This window comes from Xiphophorus couchianus, chromosome 24 (genome assembly GCF_001444195.1).
Source record: "Xiphophorus couchianus chromosome 24, X_couchianus-1.0, whole genome shotgun sequence".
Lineage (NCBI taxonomy): Eukaryota > Metazoa > Chordata > Actinopteri > Cyprinodontiformes > Poeciliidae > Xiphophorus > Xiphophorus couchianus.
In genome coordinates this window covers 3,089,610-3,109,507 of record NC_040251.1, presented here as the reverse complement: position 1 = coordinate 3,109,507, position 19,898 = coordinate 3,089,610, and the positions used below count along the sequence as shown (strand labels likewise).

General features: G+C 44.7%; 2 protein-coding genes across 4 annotated transcripts; one reads left to right on the top strand and one right to left on the bottom strand.

Moving 5' to 3' along the window:
• Nucleotides 1-757: 757 nt before the first annotated feature.
• On the top strand, nucleotides 758-7,333 carry fam171b (family with sequence similarity 171 member B). Of its 3 annotated transcripts, none has more exons than XM_028010881.1 (8): nucleotides 758-1,204; nucleotides 1,567-1,800; nucleotides 2,349-2,441; nucleotides 2,524-2,670; nucleotides 2,743-2,913; nucleotides 2,992-3,108; nucleotides 3,370-3,493; nucleotides 3,594-7,333. In XM_028010881.1, exons 1-8 carry the CDS (start codon nucleotides 1,027-1,029, stop codon nucleotides 4,888-4,890), a joined length of 2,361 nt encoding a protein of 786 aa, XP_027866682.1. In that variant the 5' UTR covers nucleotides 758-1,026; the 3' UTR covers nucleotides 4,891-7,333. The 3 variants fall into 3 exon arrangements, with proteins under 3 accessions (XP_027866682.1, XP_027866681.1, XP_027866679.1); XM_028010880.1 differs by having other exon boundaries at nucleotides 759-1,204; nucleotides 1,570-1,800; nucleotides 3,591-7,333; XM_028010878.1 differs by having other exon boundaries at nucleotides 761-1,204; nucleotides 3,591-7,333.
• Nucleotides 7,334-7,340: 7 nt separating this feature from the next.
• On the bottom strand, nucleotides 7,341-11,928 carry zswim2 (zinc finger, SWIM-type containing 2). The gene is given in 11 exon segments (XM_028010884.1): nucleotides 7,341-7,814; nucleotides 8,160-8,319; nucleotides 8,389-8,456; nucleotides 8,529-8,613; nucleotides 9,473-9,724; nucleotides 9,807-10,017; nucleotides 10,102-10,142; nucleotides 10,696-10,772; nucleotides 10,854-11,010; nucleotides 11,772-11,862; nucleotides 11,865-11,928. Coding segments are annotated over 11 exon segments (1,596 nt in total). The 5' UTR covers nucleotides 11,914-11,928; the 3' UTR covers nucleotides 7,341-7,409.
• Nucleotides 11,929-19,898: the final 7,970 nt, after the last annotated feature.

Here is a 19,898-nt window from a genome sequence, read left to right as displayed (position 1 = left end):
ACAACTAAAAGTTCAGATTTATTTCTTTATTTTTTTTTCTTCAGCTATATTTGGTAAACAAAGGGTGAAGAATCCGGGTCGATTCTGTTGCATAAAACCCTTCAGAATAAGAGTCAAAGATTCATTGCTTGATTTAGCATTTCTAAATCATACCAAAGTTAATAATGAATCAGTTGACAGAACAATTATTAGCCATTTACTTTATTGCAGTAATATTTCATTTTAAAGAGGAAACTTAACTATAAGAGGGAAAAACACATCAATGATGCGGTAAGAGCTTCTATCTTAACAAAGATCTTGTTTAGTCAAAGACGCCTCACTATAAATGTTTTTTTCACATAACTCTCCGCATGGAGATCCACTAAGTCTTACCACAGTATTTTCTGGTGATAATTGACAAGTTAAAATCTGTCAGGCTTATGAAAAATATGCAGCTTATATAGAATATAAAGTAGGCTGCTTCTGTTGCGCACGTTACTCCTACGTGACTATTTCCAGTGAATGATGTTTTTTTAAACATAACTGTATTATGCAGGGGAGTCAAATACAAGACTGAACAAAAGAACAAATCACAAAAAATAACCGGAAAAAACAAAATAAAATTAGACAAACGATAAGAACAATAATGATTAAATCAACTGTGGAGAAAAATAAAAGCAGAAAAAGAATGAGGAGGGAAGGGGGAAAAAAAGTAATATAGTTTTGGAAAATAAAATGTAATGTCATTGTTGCAGGTCTCCGAGTTCTAGAAAAATTACATATTGTATACGAAACATTTTGTACATGTAGGTTAGCTTTATTTCAGTCGGTTAGTGAGGCATCTGTTCATGTCAGACGATCTTCGAACACACGCCCAGCCTCAGCATCAGCGCATCTTTTTTTTTTTTTGGTTTTGTTTTTTCACGCGCCTCTCCCCTCCACCCTCGGCCCCGCGTGACGCGCACAAACACTGCCGGACCTCCCGATCCTCGCGCTCTCCGCTCGCGCCTGCCTCGTTATGCCTTTGATCCCCGCCGGCCTGCCGCCATGTCCGCTGCCGATCGCTCCCTGCCGCCGCTGCTGATCCTCTTGCTGCCGTCTTCGCTGCTGATCTGCCTGGATGGACCGCTGAGAGCGGCGGCGGAGGGCGGAGGCCTGTCCTCGCCCTCATCTCCGCTCGGGGACAATGGCGTCCCAGCCGCCGTGGGAGACACCTCAGCTACAGGTAAACATGAGCAGATGATGCCAGGGCAAACCCAGAGAAGCAGTGTTTTTGTCGGGAGACAGAATGTCCACGAACAACGCTCCACAGCAGTTCCCTCATTATTAACCCAGAGCTGCTGACCTGGAGCCTCAGTGTAAACGAGGCCCCGGTGGAATCGAGGTGAAGCTCCTGGATCTTGTGTGTATCGGTGTAATTTTCCATCGTCTCAGTGAACGATAGAACACAGAGTACAGCTTTTAGACAACTCTGTGACTGAATGTTTTTACCGTCAGATCTTGCCATACTCTCACCTAATCACTTTTTCATGGACCTTGCATCTCATCACACATGCAGCTCTGATCTCCTCCTTGCTTTCTCCCCAGAAGCCCAGTTTTCCCTGAAGGTTCTGGTGAGAGACCTGGTGACCCGCCGGCCCCTGGCCGGGGCCTCCGTGGACGTCTACCTGAACCACACCTCAAAGAGTTCAGCCCGGACGGGGGAGGACGGGGAGGTCCTGCTCCGGGTGCCCTACAATCCGGGTGTTTGTTTGACTCTGCTGGGCAGTAAGGAGGGGTATGTACCCACCCCCCTGCCCTGGAGCACCACCAAGAGACCAAGTGAGTTTCTCACAGAGACGGTACATTTAGGAGCACCTTCCATGTTATTTACAGTAGTCAGCAGAAACCTCAGCCTCCCTCACATCTGCATTATTCATGAGCATTACTGAGGCGCCCGTGACAACACATAAGATGCGCTCTGCTTATTTTATTGACTCCATCGATGTGTCACCGGACCATCTTTGTTCGGCTCAGAAACAGGGAGGCCGGGGGCTCCTGATGGGATTGTTCATCTATGGGTTTGGCAACGACACAGCAGGAAGGTGGCGGCCTAGATGGAGGATGGAGCAGGTGTTTTATGGTTCTTGTTTTTCAGAGACACCTCCCCTTTGTGCTTGTGATCCAAACTGGGGAGTCCTAGGAAGACGCATGAGAATGAGGACGCCATCTAGTGTCTAATGTACACAATTACATTTTTGTTTGTCATTTTTTTTCCAGGCCTATCCAGCTAATGTAGTGGTTTTTGTTCCTATTACACCAAATACGCCTTAAATGTAACTTTTTCTCTTAAACGTGTTGTTGATCATAAGCATTTTTGGTTTTATTAGTTTTCTCCGCTGTGACGCTGCTGCTGCTCCCTCACAGTCAGGGAAACATCTGGCTGTTTGATGACTCAGTACTCATCACCAGGAACTTACCTGGTAGGTTCACCTTCATCTTAGTGAGAAAATGTACATAAAAACACATATTCAAAAATATTTTTTACTCATCACCTTTTCACAGACAGCTCATCGCAACCTAAGGCCAAGTTCCCCAAGAACCTCCTCACCGTCTCTGACAAAAGCAACATCTCTTCACTGATGGCGTACCTGACTGTGCCACAGCACAGCACAAAGGACTGCACCCCAGGGATCATCAGCAGTAAATCCGGTTAGTATTTAATTTTACTCTCTAAGTCTCGTCCGAACCTAGAGATTTGAAATTCTCGAGAAATCTCTCCAGTGCTCAGAAGCGTCGAGCTGAAGGCGGTAGCGGCCGTCAGCATTCAGTTGCACTCCGGCAGCGAGGAGCTTGAGGTCCGAGGACCCATCCAAATCAGCCTGCCGCTGGAACACAACACTCACTTGAGATCCTCAAACACGGTACCCGCCTGGGCCTTCAACCTGAAAACAGGTAGGAGTAAAACTCTTTGAGAATATCAGAATGCACGAGTGACATAAACTTGACTACGTGAACCGACGCTCTGTGAAGGTGCCTGGGAGAATCACGGTCTGGGAATAGTTAAAGCAGTTGGTGACGAACTGGTTTGGACATACACCGCATCCCATCTGGGCTACTGGATCGCTGCCCCCCACCCTTCGGCAAAAGGTACCTGAGCTGTGATCTCTACGTCACATAAAAACATGTTTTACACTCCTTCACCACCGTTTAATATTTTAGCCATTTTCTAGCCATTACTGATTTCTTGTCTCGTTAGACAGAAAGAGGTTTTGAATCTTTGCTGAGTTCCATTGATTGCTCATGAATCTGAATTTAAAAAATGTGATTAAATAAGGCGGTAAACACCTTTTCACACCTCTGTAAACACAGTATCTGATACCAGGACAAACCTGTCATTTCACTTGGTAGATTATTTGGGATACCTAAGTTCTATGGACTTCATCTCTTACCACACCTATCTTTTGGTGGGAATACTGGGAGGAACTCTTGCCACAGTGATTGGATTCCTGTCCTTGCTTCTCTGTCATTGCGGGTACGTAAGAAAAACATTCAGTTCTAATAGATAAAAATAAAGGTTGCTCAGTGTCCAGATAACCAACCCGATTGAGTTTTGCCGTTTCCACATCCAGCAGTTCCCGTCGAGAAGCCACGAGGAGGAGAAGGGCCCGCTTTTCCAAACTCACTGTAGTAAAAAAAGACCAGACGACCTCCACCCACACGGAGGAGGGTTTGCTTCTCCGATCTGGCGACAACAGCTTTACCTCCTGCAGCGTTCGGTGCGAACCTTCATCTACACCCAGACACAAAGCCAACTACAACATCTACGTGGAGGATCCAGGGAGTCTGACCGCAGCTCCTCCTTACGACAATATCGCTTCAGATCGGATGAAGGGGACTCGGCCTCTGCTGCACTACATCAACAACCAGGACGTGGCTCGGATATGTGAAAAAGCAGAGCAAAATCGGGCCAACGTGAACTCTGACGACTTCTTTCGAGACAAACCGGTTCACATCTACAACCAGCCGGTGGCGATTATTCAAGCTCCAGAGCTGTTTGGCACTCAGGAGCAGCAGCTACCAGGCTGCAAGGCTGCCACTTTCCCCAGGAACGGAGACGAGTACGACCCTCATTCTGAGCCTGGAAGCAAAGACGACTACACCCAGACACTACCCAAAGTCCACTCTCAAGGTGGGAGCAGTCCACGGCGGGGCAATCCGGATGAGCCTCATTCTCTGGAGACACCCCCACCAGGACAAGGTCCTACTGCCGGTGTCTGGGGGCGCTACAGTAACCTCCTGGAGTCCTCCGTATCTGTGCCAGGGACTCTCAACGAAGCGGCCGGTATGGAGGCCTTCAGCAGCGGCCACAGCGGCGAGCTCCAGGGGATTTCTGAGCGCACCTTACTGGAACTGACTCGCGGCAAGTCGTCATCGGCTCACCCCAGGGCTTGGTTCGTGTCTCTGGACGGAAAACCAGTTGCCCAGGTTCGCCATTCCATCATCGAGCTCCAGAGTCGCCACCGGCCACCGAGCAGCAACGACACCAGCCTGGACTCCGGCGTGGACATGAACGAGCCCCTGCAGAACACCCGCGACAGGCCGTTGACGAGGGGCTCCTCGCTGCCGCATCACGGCAGAGGCGGCCGTTACGGCGAGGAGCAAGACCTGAGCAGCAGCGAGAGCGGCACCACGGCCACTTGTACGCCAGAGGACCCTTCCCTAAGGAACATTCTCGACGGGAGCAGCGGAGCTATTCCCAATATTCCCGAAGAGCGGGATGGGATGGATACATCCAGCGCTCAAGAGGACAGCGAGTCGAAAGGTACGCCGCCACCTCGACGACTTCGGAAGGCGAGAGAAAGAGGGAAGGCAGAGAAGAGAAGCACCAAGCACGTCCGGGAGGGAAGACCTTTGACCAAAAGAAGTTAGAGCTCGTGACTGGAATCACGTCCTCAAATTTGTGTTTACTTGGGCATCGTTGTCGTCGAGTCCCACGATTGTACAACTTTGCCAAAGAAAGCATAAGCTGACTGAAGAAGCACGGCACATCTACGTTTCACATGGAATCCTGACGCAGGTGTCGTTTAACCCTCTCGTTATGTTGCGGATCAAATTGACGCATTTTAAAGGTTAAAAATCTAAAGAAAACTGTTATCTAAAGAAGAAGTTCCTGTTTGGAACTTCTTCTGCTTGACTTAATAAGCATAAAGAGCATACAAAATGAAGATGAGTTATTTTATGTAGTTTTAACCCCCCACACAGACTGACACAGAGCAGTCAAATGTAGGTTCCCAAAGGGTCCAAAGTGATACTATTTGTTTGTATGCTACTCTGAAACTAATTTCATCTGATACACAGACACAAATACTGCACACCCTTTCCTTTTTCTCTTTACCTCACTAGTAAACTGTGAGAAAGCAGGAGCTGAAAAGCCTTTTCTGTTGTCATGAGCAAATTTGATCCATGTTGAGTGGACACAGAGGAGTGGGCAAACATACGAATATTCTCTTTAAGGGAAACCTTAAACATTGCCACACGATGTAGTCGTTTTCACATTTTCAGAATCCTTAAAAAGGGGGTGAGGGGCTAACATACAACATGTTGTGCTCATGAACAGTTTGCACAAAAGTGTTGAAATGAGCACTTGAAAGGACCAGGAAGAAAGAAAGACCCTTTACTACCAAAGGAGGAGTAGACAACTTGGACAAGATTACTAGGTCATACTTACACACAGGAAGTGAAAAAGGAAAAAAAAAAAAACATTTTCATGTATAACCATTGATTTTTCTTTATATTTTCCTAGTGGATATTAGAAAAACATCATCATCAAATTTTGATGGAAATTGTTAGCAATAATCAGATGTAAAATTGTTTTGGGGAAAACATTTGAACATAACGGGAGGGTTAAAAGGTTTCTGCACCTCATTCTCTCATTTCTTGAAATCTGAAGACCACCAGCGAGATTCTTCAAAGCGTAACCATTCCCAGTGTTTGCATTACAGACGGTGCCTTTCTTACTGCCCGTAGTCACAAAATGTAATTTGTTTCCTTGTATTTATTGAAAATCTGAACCTGCAGGATGGACAGTTGCACCTATCCTCACCACAAATGCCTGCTTTAAATTCAACAAGCTTTCCTAATTCTCGGTACTCTCACTCGGTTGCTGAACACACTGCCTCAAGAGGACTGCAACACTGACCCGAAGAAAGACTAATATACACAAGCACAGAGCTGCCACATTACGTTCACACGTGATATACGATATTTTAGGTCTACAGTTGCTTTTCTTTGCATGAAAATGAATGTTTCCTCTAGCGAGTGAACACAAGAGTATAGCTTTTAGACAACTCGGTGACTGAATGTTTTTACCGTCAGATCTTGCCATACAGGGCGTACTGTAATTCCAACTCTGGGATTTTTACTCAACAGTTGGAGAGGAGCGAAAGAGCCAATGTTAGTTTATTTCCAAGTTTAGAAATGTATTCAGGGGATCTACCTTAACGGGTCTATATGCTTTAACGTGAAACAGGTTTCACTTTCATCGCCCACCGATCCAGCCAGGATACTTTTAGGCCAGGATCTCAATACGTTTTTCACGTCTTTGCGCACGATTGGAATGATTGGCCATCAATCGACTAAATGTTTTGATGCTTTTCAAGGGAGTTAGTCACACACCTTTGTTTGCGAGTCATCAGTCCTGGGAACAACTGGCCTCGGTCCATAAAGTGACGAAGCCTTTATGGATTTCGTCCATATGTTTTGAAATCAAACAGAATAATTCTCACCACAAACGAATATTTCTTGCAATTCAACTTCACCTTTATAGTCTTCCATTATAGCTCTACAGCTACTTACTTTTAATCACGATCGATGATCGATTCCGTGTATTCAAGTGTTGGCTTTTATACGTAGATACCATTTTCCGTGAGCAGTAGTTTAACGATGTCATCTTGTTTGTTTGTTTTATTTTGGTTTCTATTTGAAAGAAGGTGGAACGATCCACTCACGTTGTGTCGCCGTGACTTATTTTAAGGTCGTCTCAGTGGACGGAGCCTTCTAAGACATGTAGCTCAATCACGAATATCATCAGCTCGAAAACGCAACGTCTCCCTGCTTTTTCGGCGAGACGAGAAGGAGTTTTCAACACTTTGTGCAAATATTGTCATCGAGTACAACAAACCTGTCGTCGCTCTGGTTTTTGTAGCGATCCAGATGAATGTAATATGCCGTACAGATCCATCCATCGTCACGCCCTTTGGTTTCTTCCGAACGGGCCACCGCTTGTGTTTTTACCTTTGTAGTGCTGTTAGTGTTGTTGTAGTTGTTGCATCTTTTGAGAACTTGCTTAATAAACTTACTTCATACCAAAATACTCTAAATGATTTTGACTGATTTAATAATTAGATTAGAACGCATCGAGTGAAAAATGCAGACATCCTCGTCTGCTATTATTGTTTGTTTATGGAAAATCCGGTCATTCTCAGCTCCAAGCCGTCTCCCGTCGCGTCTCTAACGGTCTCCTCGTCCGCATCTTTCGGATGCATTTTGGCTTTCCCGGCGGCCATGCCGCCTCGGGTCTTTTTGCGGGTATTCGGCGCTAGACGACTAAAAGACGAGGCGTCCATCGGCACCTCCGAGTTAGGAGCTCCACACGCAGGAGAGGGTTTGGTATTTTGAGCGAGTAGCGCTATCCCAGGGACAAACAGGTCTTTCAGGCAGTCTTCCTGCTGCGGGACGGAGGCGACCTCGGGAGAGCTCTTCCTGTCCGTCGGTCTCTGACAGTAGATGACATATCCGTCTAGGGGACAGGAGCGTGACCTCAGGAGGATCTGGTCCACGCAGTCCACGTGAAACTGAGGGAACAGACGACAAAAGAGTATTAGAACGTCTTAAACGTCTTCACGTTTTGACATATTACGACCCAAACGTAAGTTCAAGTCACCGGGATTCTCTGTTTGTATCGTGATTTGCCACAAAGATCATTCTTATGACGATGATAAATATTTCTACAAGTTTAGTTTGTAGAGTTGAAGCGTCTGAAATGGATATTAAAACATTACACCTTTACTGTAGTTTGTTTCTCATCTGACTTGTGCTCAACCATAGACGGTGGAGTCTAGAAAGGGACGCCAGGGAAAACATATCCCAGTTTTAAAGTTTGAAAACACCGGCAGGGTCAGCAGGAAGAGCGCGTGTACCTTGTGTTGACAGGGAAGAGTTCGGAGCCGCTGACCCAGACCGAATCCCCGCAGGCAGATCCGACACTGCATCCCCTCATCCAGCAGCCGAGAGCCGCGCCTCACCACGGCCGCGGGGACACGCTCCAACACGACCTCCGCAGGAGGCTCCGCCGGAGCGCTGAGGAGAAGACGGCAACACTTGGTAACCACGTGAACACTGCAGGAACTAAATCCTTCCTGAACGCACCTTCCATCCTGTGGCTCTGGATCCAAGGAGGAGCCCGCAGACGCAGGAGTCCACTCTTCTTTTCTGGTCTGTTTCAAGCGGAAAAGGTGGTTTCGTTCAGAAGCCGTTTAGGTCGCAGCAGTGCGACTGGCTGAGGTTACCTTTCTCGTAGCAAGAGGATGCTGCGAGTGGCTGCCTTGCGTTGCGCAGGTCTCACAGAGATACAGAGAGCTGCAGAGGCAGCATCTGCAAAAGACACAATGAACTTTTTTGATCTGCTTTCTGTCATAAGATAAATGCTATTTTCTGTCAGAGCATCAAAGCGAGAAAACCGGTCCGGTTTCCTTTTACTTTAAATTCCCTCAGTGGAATCAGAATTGATGCCGGTGCCAGTTCAGGATGGAGAAATTGAGAAGAACCAACCAGGACCAACGAGGCTCACCAGAAGAGTCTCCTCCTGCTCTGGAGCTTGTTTTGGTGAGTAAAAGTTTGAGGCGGGTACGTTTGGGGTTCCCTCTACATATTTCTGGTTTACCAGGTAGGTCGGTGAGACTTTCTGTTAACTACGGATAGCAGAGTTTTTTTTCTTTGTGCTTTGAGATGACGGTCAGGCCCCGTTTAGTTTCTCTGATTTGCTTCAACCCAACTCTCTCCCTTTCTCTCCGACAGTTGGACTTTATTGGCAAAGCAATCTTCTTTCCCGGAGACTGTTGTTTTATTGTGGTTGTCGTGTTTCACAGGCGTTCACACTACTAACACACCAACCTGATTACATTTCCTGACAACGGTGAGCTCAGATCGGTCGCGACGGTAAAACACGTTCAGTCGGCACTAACATGGTTTGACTGCCAGTTACTAGCGCGAAGGCTCCATATTGAAACCCGATGCTGCGGCTAAGATGGAGTTTCCTCAGACGTGTGGTTCTTTGGTACCGGTGAGTCTGTGTTACCCTTAGCCTCTGGTTCCAGTCGGCTTTTGTACCGTAACAAACACCACCATAGCAGCTAGGTGGTGTTTGCTTCCCCATCCTGTGCTGAGTAAATTGGATGAGTCTCTTCTAAGGTGGGCAGCCTGGCTGCAGGAGCGTCGCTCCGGTCCAACCCACCTGTAGCAGGTCCCGGTGACCGGGCCCACTCTGCAGCTGCAGCAGACCACTCCCAGGTGTCTCTCTGCTCGCTCCCTCTCAGCAGCCGTGAAGAGCCGGGCCGCGTTCTTTGCCTGCTCCTGGAGCAGCTGCAGGGAGCTGAAGCACTCCCTGCACAGGGGGCATCGCAGCATCTCCCGGCCATCCGACAGGCCCTGGTGGTCAGCCCACACCTTCATGCAGGAGATGTGGACGCTGTTACCGCAGCCGTACCTTAAGGGGACAGATGGGGGGGCGTCAGTACGTCGCATCCCAGAAACCGAGGTAGTCAGAAACCGCTGCGATCCAAACCCACCTGCAGTAACACACAGGCTGTTTTTTCTGCAGCAGCCCCTCCAGACAGATGGGACACACGTCCCGGTTCTGAATCTCTTTCCGGCAGATGATTCCGGTCTCTTGTCCTGGAAGGCTCTGGTGGGGGGTCTCAGCAGCAGAGGCTGTAGCCTGGTGTGAACCCTGGAGAACCTCCAGCAGCTGGCGCTCCGACAGCCCCGCCTGAAAGGCATCTGAAGCGGAAAAACACGTCAACGGCCACCGGATGTCGACCCGTCATCAAAACTAGAAAAGGTATTCAAGGCAGCAAAGCTTACACTGGTGCTCTCTGGGTAGCCGGAATTTCCTCAGTAAAAGCCTGGAATCACACACATCTTTAAATCAATGTAAGGGTTAAAAATATTTGTATCTTTTTGTAAGCAAATATAATTTTTAAGTAATTGCAAACTGCCAACTTCTGCAAACTAGTAGGTTTGCCTGAAAATATCTCTTTACCTGGTGTGAACCAACAGAATATGAATAATTTCAGAGATTTCAGGAAAAGAAGAAAAATCAAAATATTGGTAGGACTTTATTTGGAAGTCCTACCAAAATAAAGTCCATGTTTACGACAAGAATGTGTCATAAAAATGACACATCCATCAGGAGCACGAAGGGAGTCTTTATTAATGTTTACAATTGTTTTCATGAAGTAAATAATGACACTTTAATGCAAAGTTGCATTACAAGTCCATTAAAAGTGTTATTTTTTACCAAACGGCATTTCATGACAACAGTCTTACGACAGTCTTAAGCACACCCCTTCAAAGTAAAGTGTTACCAAAATATTAAATGCTAGTTTGAAAGTCGCTGGCTCAAAACCTGGACAACATTTGAATGAAATTGCGGAGCAAACTGTGCGACAGTGATACCAGCAGATGTGTTTGCACGGCTGCTGCTCCCTGGCGAACGTCGGACAGGTGCACGTATGCCGCTCGCCCAAGCACACCTGGACAACAAGAGGACACGATGGATCCTATGTGTCCCCGAAGTCTCTTGAGAGGACCCCGACTGTCCCGAGGCGACCGACCTTAAAGGTGGCCGTCTCTCCGTCCTCCCTGAGCAGGAAGGCGGTCGGGCCGAAGGACCGCAGAAGGAATACGGTGGAGCCGAGGGCTTGGTCCTGATGGGAGCTCACCGTGTCGCTGGGAACGTTCCTCCAGCCGGTTCGCCTGGACATCCTGATGCTGATGGATGTACACCAGAACATTATGGGAAACGGTTAGAACCAAACTGTTTACAAGGAGCGATAATGTGTTGCAACAGTTATGTATCATTATAGGATGGACTATGGAGACCAGTGTCACTCTTTATCATAGATGGACTAAAGAAACTATCTGTTTGGTTCTTTTGTTCAGATTTCTCTGATCTTTATGAAATGCAAGAATTACAGAGACGCATATATGTCAACCTGTAAAACTACCATCCCTCCCCCCCAAAAAAGAAAAGATGAATACTTTTGAATTACAAATGTATTAATTTTATTGTAGGGACATATCTCATTCACTTCACCTGTTAATGCTGTAATATTTTGTTTTATTAACTATTCCTGCAGATGATTGATATTTTTCTTGTTGCTTTCATTAAATACAACTTTGATCTCCATTTGGTTTTTAATTTGGTTATGACAACTCTAAAACAGCGCCCCTCATGGTGGCAGCGCCTTACAGCAGCTCTGCCGGCTCTGATTCTTTTCTTTTCTTTTCCTAGACTTTAGTTCATTTTCTATCTGAATCGTTTCTTTTTGGACCATTCCTCACTCTGAAAGCTACAAACTAAGAGCGGATAAGCGTCCAGAATCAGACAGTTGTGACGCATCGAAATGCCCGAAGCGACGTTGTTAATTTACACCCCGGTTCAAGACAACAGATACAGCGAACCGTTTGGATATGAACCGCTTAAATGAATACAGAAAGAAAGTACTTCAATTTAAAGTCGATAACCTAACCTGTTTGGGCACGAACGTCTTAGAAAGTAAGCTGAAACGTCCTGTTTTGCGCCACAACGATGAGACGACAGAACTTTACAGTCGAACCGACTGTAGGCATGGTAACGGTAGATTTGTGCGTTTGACCGGCAGAGGGCGACATTGTCCAGAAATGGAAGACGCCCTTCCAGTTTGATCCATTTCCTGCTGCTTGGAGATAAAACAGCAGCAAAAAAAAAAAAAAAAAAACAAACAAAAAAAACTTTCTCGTTATTTGAATATTTGAAAGAAAATTAAAAATATAAAAACAAAGCAGGTCATTCAGTTCAAATGAAATTCAAAATTGCTTTATTGACCCTAAAGGGAACTGAATTGATATTCTTTGCATTGCCTTGCATGTTATTTATTTGTTCAATGATTGACTGAGGAAACGGCAATCTAGAAGAGCAGAGCTGCAATCCGGTTTGTGTGAATTGACTTATTTTATTTGGGCTCTCATCATAATTGAAACAAATCAAGCAAACAGAACAACAAAAGGTAAAGATGGACGGCGGAGATGGAGACGGCGAGCCTGTGGCAGGGGCAGAACTGGGCAAAGGTTTATTTTTCTCTCCAGTGCAAACAACCTGATGGTAACAGAACAAACAACTTTTAATTTGGGTGTTTCCTGATTGTTAAAATTGATAAATTGAAAAAAGAACAGATTCTCAAAGATGAATCACATTCCTATTCTACTTCACATCTAAACACAGGAACTGAAAGACAAATCAAATGACTTCTAAAGTCTCTGTAAGCTAAAACTTATCATCCACTTTTTGATTGAAATAGAAAGGATTAATTGTCCCAATGGAAATGACTGAATCACATTAATTTATTGAGAGGTTTCAAAATATTTCTAAATAAAGTACCAAGAAATTCTTTGCTTTTCACTGCTTTACAACTTTTCTTGCAAGTGAACTTCCTGATGTGTTTCACAAAAACATCTACCAAATGTGATTGGATTTCCATCCACTCAATAGTGCATTAGGAAATGACTCATTTCTTCCTGCAGACATATAATACTATCATATTAATACTATCATCTTCCACTAAATCCAACCACATGACTGCAGAGGCCGATGAATTCCAGACGGGTCGTCGGCACGTCCAGCTTTGGGACGGACTGGGTCGGACGCAAAACAGCGCTTGGCCTGCTGGCTTTTAACAAAGCTGCATTGTTGTAAAGGTGCCCAAAATAAATATGACCACCAGCCTGAAGTGTTCATACGAAACAACATGGATCCCTGCTCACATCGATTGTGTCGTACTTTTACACCGATATCCAAATGTTGAATCTTTAAGCTATTATGGCACAGATACGTCTGGTTTGCAACTGCTTCAGGTTCTTAGTAGAGATGAAAATTATGTTCATTAATTTGCACTGTTACATTTGTCTTAATCGGTGAGCAGAAATGAACCTTTATTGCCTGAATTGATTTGAAAGTCCATTTATATCCATTAATTAGCACAAGCTAGTGCACCAAAAAGCAGTGTTGTATAGTAACGAAGTAAAAATACTTCACTACTTTACTTAAGTATATTTTGGAGTACTTCATACTTTCCTCGAGTATGAAAATTTTTGATGACTTTCACTTTTACTTCACTATATTTCCGAACTTAATTGCGTACTTTTACTCCGATACATTTTCAATGTGTGGTTTAGTTACTCGTTACAAAAAAGCGAGAGAGAGAAACGCAAGTGTTTTGATCCCACCTACTGATTGAGTGATGCATAAGAGTTTGAGTTTTGTAAGATATTCGGTGACATAACACTAAATAAACGTAAACATGCGGCAAGTAGTTTTTTGGGTTTTTTTAACCTTTGTCAAACAGCAGAGGGCGCTGCTGCATTCATATTTACTCAATGGGTGTAATTCATATTCCTTTATCTAATCAGGTAAACCCCGTTGAGATCTAGATCTCATTTTCAAGAGGGACCTGAGCAAAAAATTTGCAATACATAGCAACCTGGTTACAAGATAAAAACAATTAATACATATGCGCAAGTATAAAACAATAAAAACAATGACACTGTTTCATAGAATCTTGTTGCCTTTCTTTAATTTTTTTTTTTTTTTTAATGTCTCTTCTCTACCGGAAAACAAGCCATTTAAAGGTGGGATGTTCTCACAATCTGTGGAAAATAAAAATGAATAAAAACCAGAAAATCCTGGGAGTTTGTCTTTGAATGTGAAGATTCGACATGAAGATGACAGAAAAAGAGCTACAGAAAATAAAACAATTGGAATCTGTGTTGCTTTAAATGAACCCTTAGCTTTTTCTTTATCTTGAATATGTTTATCTGTATTTGTTTTTTCTTGAGGCAGAACAAATGAGGCATAACTCTGTCGTTATACAGTGTGTCTGCGAATAAAGTTAAAAAAAAACAACATCCGCCCCCCTCTCCCTCCCCCTCACCCAACAGACTTCTTGTGGCTTTGACATGAAGCTGTGATGTCACTCATCCTGTCTGTGACATCACAGCCGCCTGTCTTTGTATTCCCAGGTTCCACAGAGAAATTCATTTGCAGTCTTCAATCTCAAACAAAACTGAACGATGGCGCGACGAAATGTATTGCTGGAGAACGTGGAGAGTTTGGAGAAGAGCTGCTGGAAGCTTACAAAAGAGAACAAGAAGCTTCAGAAAACTGTTGAAGATCTGAGGCTGAAGATTGAGAGACTGAATGCCAGGAAAAAAGATACCTGGCAGGTAGAGAATGAAAGGCTGATCAACAAAAATGATTATTTGAAAAAACAATTCAGCACTTTGACTAGTGAATTGGACGAGGCTAAAGCGACAATTGAACAACTACAATCAGAAAGCAAAGCCCTGTCAACTCATAATAGGAAGATACAATGGGGAACAATGGTCGATAAAAAAAACTTTAACAATTCAATGAAAGAGAAATCACAACAGTTGTACTGGATTGGCAAGGTGAACGAAGAGCTCACTCAAGAAATTGCTGGACTTAAATTGAAGATGGACAAACTTAAAGCCAGGGAAGAAAATTTAAAGGCTGACAAAGAAAAGATGGACAAAACAGAGACTCAGACCCCGGATGAAGAAACTAAAGAAGAGAAATCAAATATATTTCAGATAATTGGGAGAACATTCATCAAAATGTATCAATCAGGGACTTTGAGGTATTGGGTGCCACCCTGGATATTTTAATTTCGAAATAAGATTAAATAACGACCACAAAAGCAGGGCTAGACTCAGATGAAGCTTGAGAGCAGAGGCAGAAATCTGCGGCTTCCAGAGGGAGGAACGGACATCAGAAGACCGTGACCACCGCAGGCTCCTAGGAGTCTCACAGATCCTTTCCAGGACTGTGTCTTTGACCCGCCTGCTGGAAACTATCCGTCGGATAGTCGAACCTCGGATCCAGGAAGAGCAGTGTGGTTTTCGTCCTGGTCGTGGAACACTGGACCAGCTCTACACCCTGCAGGGTCCTGGAGGGTGCACGGGAGTTCGCCCAACTAGTCTACATGTGTTTTGTGGACTTGGAGAAGGCGTTCGACCGTGTCCCTCGGGGAGCCCTGTGGGGGGTTCTCCGGGAGTATGGGGTACCGGGCCCTTTGATACGGGCTGTCAGGTCCCTGTATGACCGGTGTCAGAGTCTGGTCCGCATTGCCGGCAGTAAGTCGGGCTCGTTTCCGGTGAGAGTTGGACTCCGCCAGGGCTGCCCTTTGTCACCGATTCTGTTCATCACTTTTATGGACAGAATTTCTAGGCGCAGCCAAGGTGTTGAGGGGATCCGATTTGGTGGCCTTAGGATCTCATCTCTGCTTTTCGCAGACGATGTGATCCTTTTGGCTTCATCGGATCGTGATCTGCAGCTCTCGCTGGAGCGGTTCGCAGCCGAGTGTGAAGCGGCCGGGATGAGGATCAGTGCCTCCAAATCCGAGGCCATTTTTTTGAGCCGGAAAAGGGTAGAGTACCTTCTCCGGGTCAGGGGGTTTGTCCTGCCCCAAGTGGAGGAGTTCAAGTATCTCGGGATCTTGTTCACGAATGGGGGAAGAAGGGAGCGGGAGATCGACAGGCAGATTGGCGCAGCGTCTGCAGTCAAGCGGGCGCTGTACCGGTCCGTCGTGGTGAAGAGAGAGCTGAGCCAAAAAGCGAAGCTCTCGATTTACCGGTCGATCTACGTTCCCACCCTCATCTATGGTCATGAGCTTTGGGTCGTGACCGAAAGAACGAGATCGCGGATACAAGCGGCAGAAATGGGTTTTCTCCGTAGAGTGGCTGGGCTCTCCCTTAGAGACAGGGTAAGAAGCCCAGTCATCCAGGAGGGACTCAGAGTAGAGCCGCTGCTCCTTCACATCCAGAGGAGCCAGTTGAGGCTCGGGCATCCGGTCAGGAGGCCTCCTGGACGCCTCCCTGGTGAGGTGCTCCGGGCACGTCCCACCGGGAGGAGGCCCCGGAGAAGACCCAGGACACGCTGGAGGGACATGTCTCTCAGCTGGCCTGGGAACGCCTTGGGATTCCCCCGGAAGAGCTAGAAGAAGTGGCCGGGGAGAGGTTAGTCTGGGCCTCCCTTCTGAAGCTGCTACCCCCGCGACCCGACCTCGGGTAAGCGGAAGAAGATGGATGGATGGATAAATTGCTCCTTCGAAGCCGGAGTCCGATACACCTGCGGTTTCCAGCGGGAGAGACGGACATCAGAAGACCGTGGCCACGGCAGGCTCCTAGGAGTCTCACAGATCTTTTCCAGGACTGTGTCTCCGACCCACCTGCTGGAAACCAGCTGCTGACGGGACGTCCGTGAAGGGGGACAAGTGAGTAGCGTTTAAATTAAAAAGTGAGCGAACGATTGAGGGTCTTTGGGGTGTAAAACCCCATGAATCCTAGGCACTGATAGGTAACAGAAGGACGGCGGAGTCCGCGTAAACTGAAAAACCCGTAATACCAAGTGTGTGTGTGAGAGTACTTGGAGGAATTTAAATACCACTAGGTATTTGTCCTCATACCAAACCGCAGGAGTGCAAACGGTGAACCTCTGGTGGATGCATGTAGGCAAGAATTTCCCACCTGAAAAGGTTGAAGAGAAGAGAATTACCACAACAGGGGATTGATCACCGTCCTGCTAAGAATTTATCCAGTCTTTTAGAGTCCACCCTATGTGTTTTTAAGACTGGAACGAAATTGACTAATTTGCTCAAAATGGGAAAAGGGAATAGCAAATTAACACCGAAAGCTAAACTCCAGTGTAAGGACTGGAAGTTTATGGAAAGACAAAACCCTAACTCAGTAAAGAATTTAAATAAATTGATAGAAAAATATAACTTTCAGGGCCAATTAAACACTCAAAAAAAAGAACTGACTGAGTTATAGGATGAAGTACGACAGAAAACAAAAATCAAATCAAAAAAATATGAGTAGTGAAGGAATGGGCGAGTTAGAAAAGTGGATGGAGGAGCTAAAAAGAGAGAAGAAGGAAATCAGAAAAGTTAGGATAAAACAGGAGAGCAAGAAGAGTGAAGCAGATCAGGCAGCAGAGCAGGGAGGAGCTCAGGTAGGAGTTATAAGAAAAAAGCAATGTCAAATTTATTTATATAGCACTTTAAAAACAGGCATAAAACTGCACCAAAGTGCTGCACAAGAATGACAATAACACAAATGAATAAAAACAGAGAATCAAAACACTAGTTCAATTAAATGCCAAGGAATAAAAACGATTTTTAAGAAGCGATTTAAAATGATCCAGGCTGTGGGCAGATCTAATTTGGAAAAGTAGATTGTTCCATAGAAGAGGAGCAACAACAGAAAAAGCCCCATCTCCTTTCCTCTTAAGCAACCAAATACAGAAAGAAAATAAAAAGAAGATTTTGAAGATACAGAGTATAGATAAATAAATAAATGATTTAGTAAACAAAATGAAAAATAATGAATTATCTAAAAGCTGGAAAGAAAAGTAGGTGAGAGGAAGTTCATGCAAGGAGGGAGTGAGGATTGTTTTGTGGTCTGTCTGACAGTAGAGAAGTCATGATCATCGCATAAGGCAAGATTTTGATGTAGTTTTAGTTTTCTAAATTCAGAGAACAGTTTTCTCTTTAGAGTGGCTTGTTTAAGTAAGCAAATGATTTATGAGGAATGAAATAATATGGGAAGTTTTAAACGATTCACAACTGCAAAGAAAATAATAATTTGGTGTTGTGATGCCTTGAGTGGACATCCAGAGAGGTTGACCAGCAAGTGTTAAGGTGCCAACCTGAACATTATCCAGCTGAATACCTCAATTTAGGTTTTGATGAGAAGGGGAGGATAGGGGGGGTGTTATCTTTACTTTTCCTACACACACTCGCACACATAATGCAACGTGATTGGATTTGGGGAGAAGGGCGTGATTAATTTGCCATACAAAGAAACCTGGAATGGAGTAGTGGAACGGAGTGGCAATGTAATCACAATGCACTGTAAGCTATATAATGTGTTTTGAGGCAGTTGACCAAAATCCCGGACGATTTTTAGGTCTGAAAAGTAGGACATGTCCGGGATAAAGAGGACGTCTGGTCACCCTACCATCGAGGTAACGTCTTATGAAATGGTTATAATCCTCCTGTTTCAGTAACTATAGCTTGGTCACTAGACACTACTGTATTGTGAAACGTTGACCATAAATGAACTTTGTTTGGCATTGTTTCAGTTCCATACGTGGTGTATTTAGCTTAGGCCTAATGTTGACTGTAGCAGGCTACCTAGACTCCTCTGTTCAAGGGGGCAGAAGCCATAGCGATAGCAATTTAGACTAAATTTAACGAATATAGGAAAGGCATGCAAGTTCAAAACCAGGTTTACAGAGATGACAATAAGCTGCATTTCCCTCCCAATTCTTTTTTTCTTTTGCATAATGACCAGTTGTGTGCACCACCTACTGACTGTAGCATTGACTGATTCACTGATTTGTGAGGTAGAGTAATCGTAACAGCTCTTTTTCTTCATGTTGGCCGCATTTTCTGTACTATTTATTTTTCTCATTTTCAGCACTGACCTTACTTGAAGGGAAAACTTGAGGCTTACAAAAACTTTGTATTTTCTGTCCTGGAGGGTTTACTAAGAAGCTGGTTCAGTTGTAAAGCAGGTTAAGTTAACCTTGTGCTATAGGTAAAGCACCTAATTTTCTTAACTAAATGATGCCTGCAGGTATATCTATTAGCAGGTTTAATTTTGCCTGCACTTGGTTGTGTACATTATTTTAAGTGTATTTGACAAGTTTACCAAAATATAAAAAATGTCATTCAAACTGCATTTGCCTTGTTTTACTTTTTACTTGTACTTTTCATTACATTACTTGAGTACATCCATTTTTACAGTACTTTCCATACTTAAGTACAAGAAGTTTCAGATATTTTAAGACTTTAACTCAAGTAACATTTCAGTCAGTGACTTGGACTTTTACCAAAGTCATATTTTGGAGAGGTACTTGTACTTTTACTTGACTCTGAGATTTCAGTACTTTATACAACACTGCCAAAAAGAGACATTTTCTCTGAAAAGCTAATTTTACGATCAACTGTAACGGCTGTTACAGTGGTTCTAATTCTCGGTATCTGTAAAATATGCTTTAAGGGGATATAAAAGCCACTCAAGCTGCTTAAATTCTGAAGGAACAGATTTTTACGTTTTGACCAACCTGCTGATGCATTTAACAAATACATTAGATTTTTTAATCCTATTTATACAGTTGAACATTAAGTTCAACCGAGGAACTGAGATCTTTTCGATGGCCAGAGCGACAAACAGCGTGACGGTGAGCTTAATGGCCGAGTAGAGCGACGCGGTGAAAAACGCGCTGCTGGCAGTGATGGCGTTCCCCAGCAGAGCGTAGGCGGCGAGCGTCGCCAAAACCGTCACCTCGCTACTGGCGAAGGAGGAAACCGGGTTGAGTCCTCGCAGGTAGGAGGAGCTCTTCAAAAGCTGCCACGTTTCTTTCCTGGAAATATTGGACACAACGCCAGGAGTGAAGGCTCAAAAACTCAGCTGGTAGATATTACGAGTTAAAGCTAAATGGACTGAATCAATAACAGTCTGACAGGCTTTCATGAAAGCCTGTAGTGATTCTACAGGCTTCGGGTTTCAGCACATCAGGATCAATTTCTGCACATTTC

Coding starts and splice junctions, on each gene's coding strand:
- fam171b (XM_028010878.1), top strand. CDS start 1,027: ATGTCCGCTGCCGATCGCTCCCTGCCGCCGCTGCTGATCCTCTTGCTG. Junction 2,671..2,742: donor GATCATCAGCAGTAAATCCG/GTTAGTATTTAA, acceptor AAATCTCTCCAG/TGCTCAGAAGCGTCGAGCTG. Junction 3,494..3,590: donor TTGCTTCTCTGTCATTGCGG/GTACGTAAGAAA, acceptor TTCCACATCCAG/CAGTTCCCGTCGAGAAGCCA.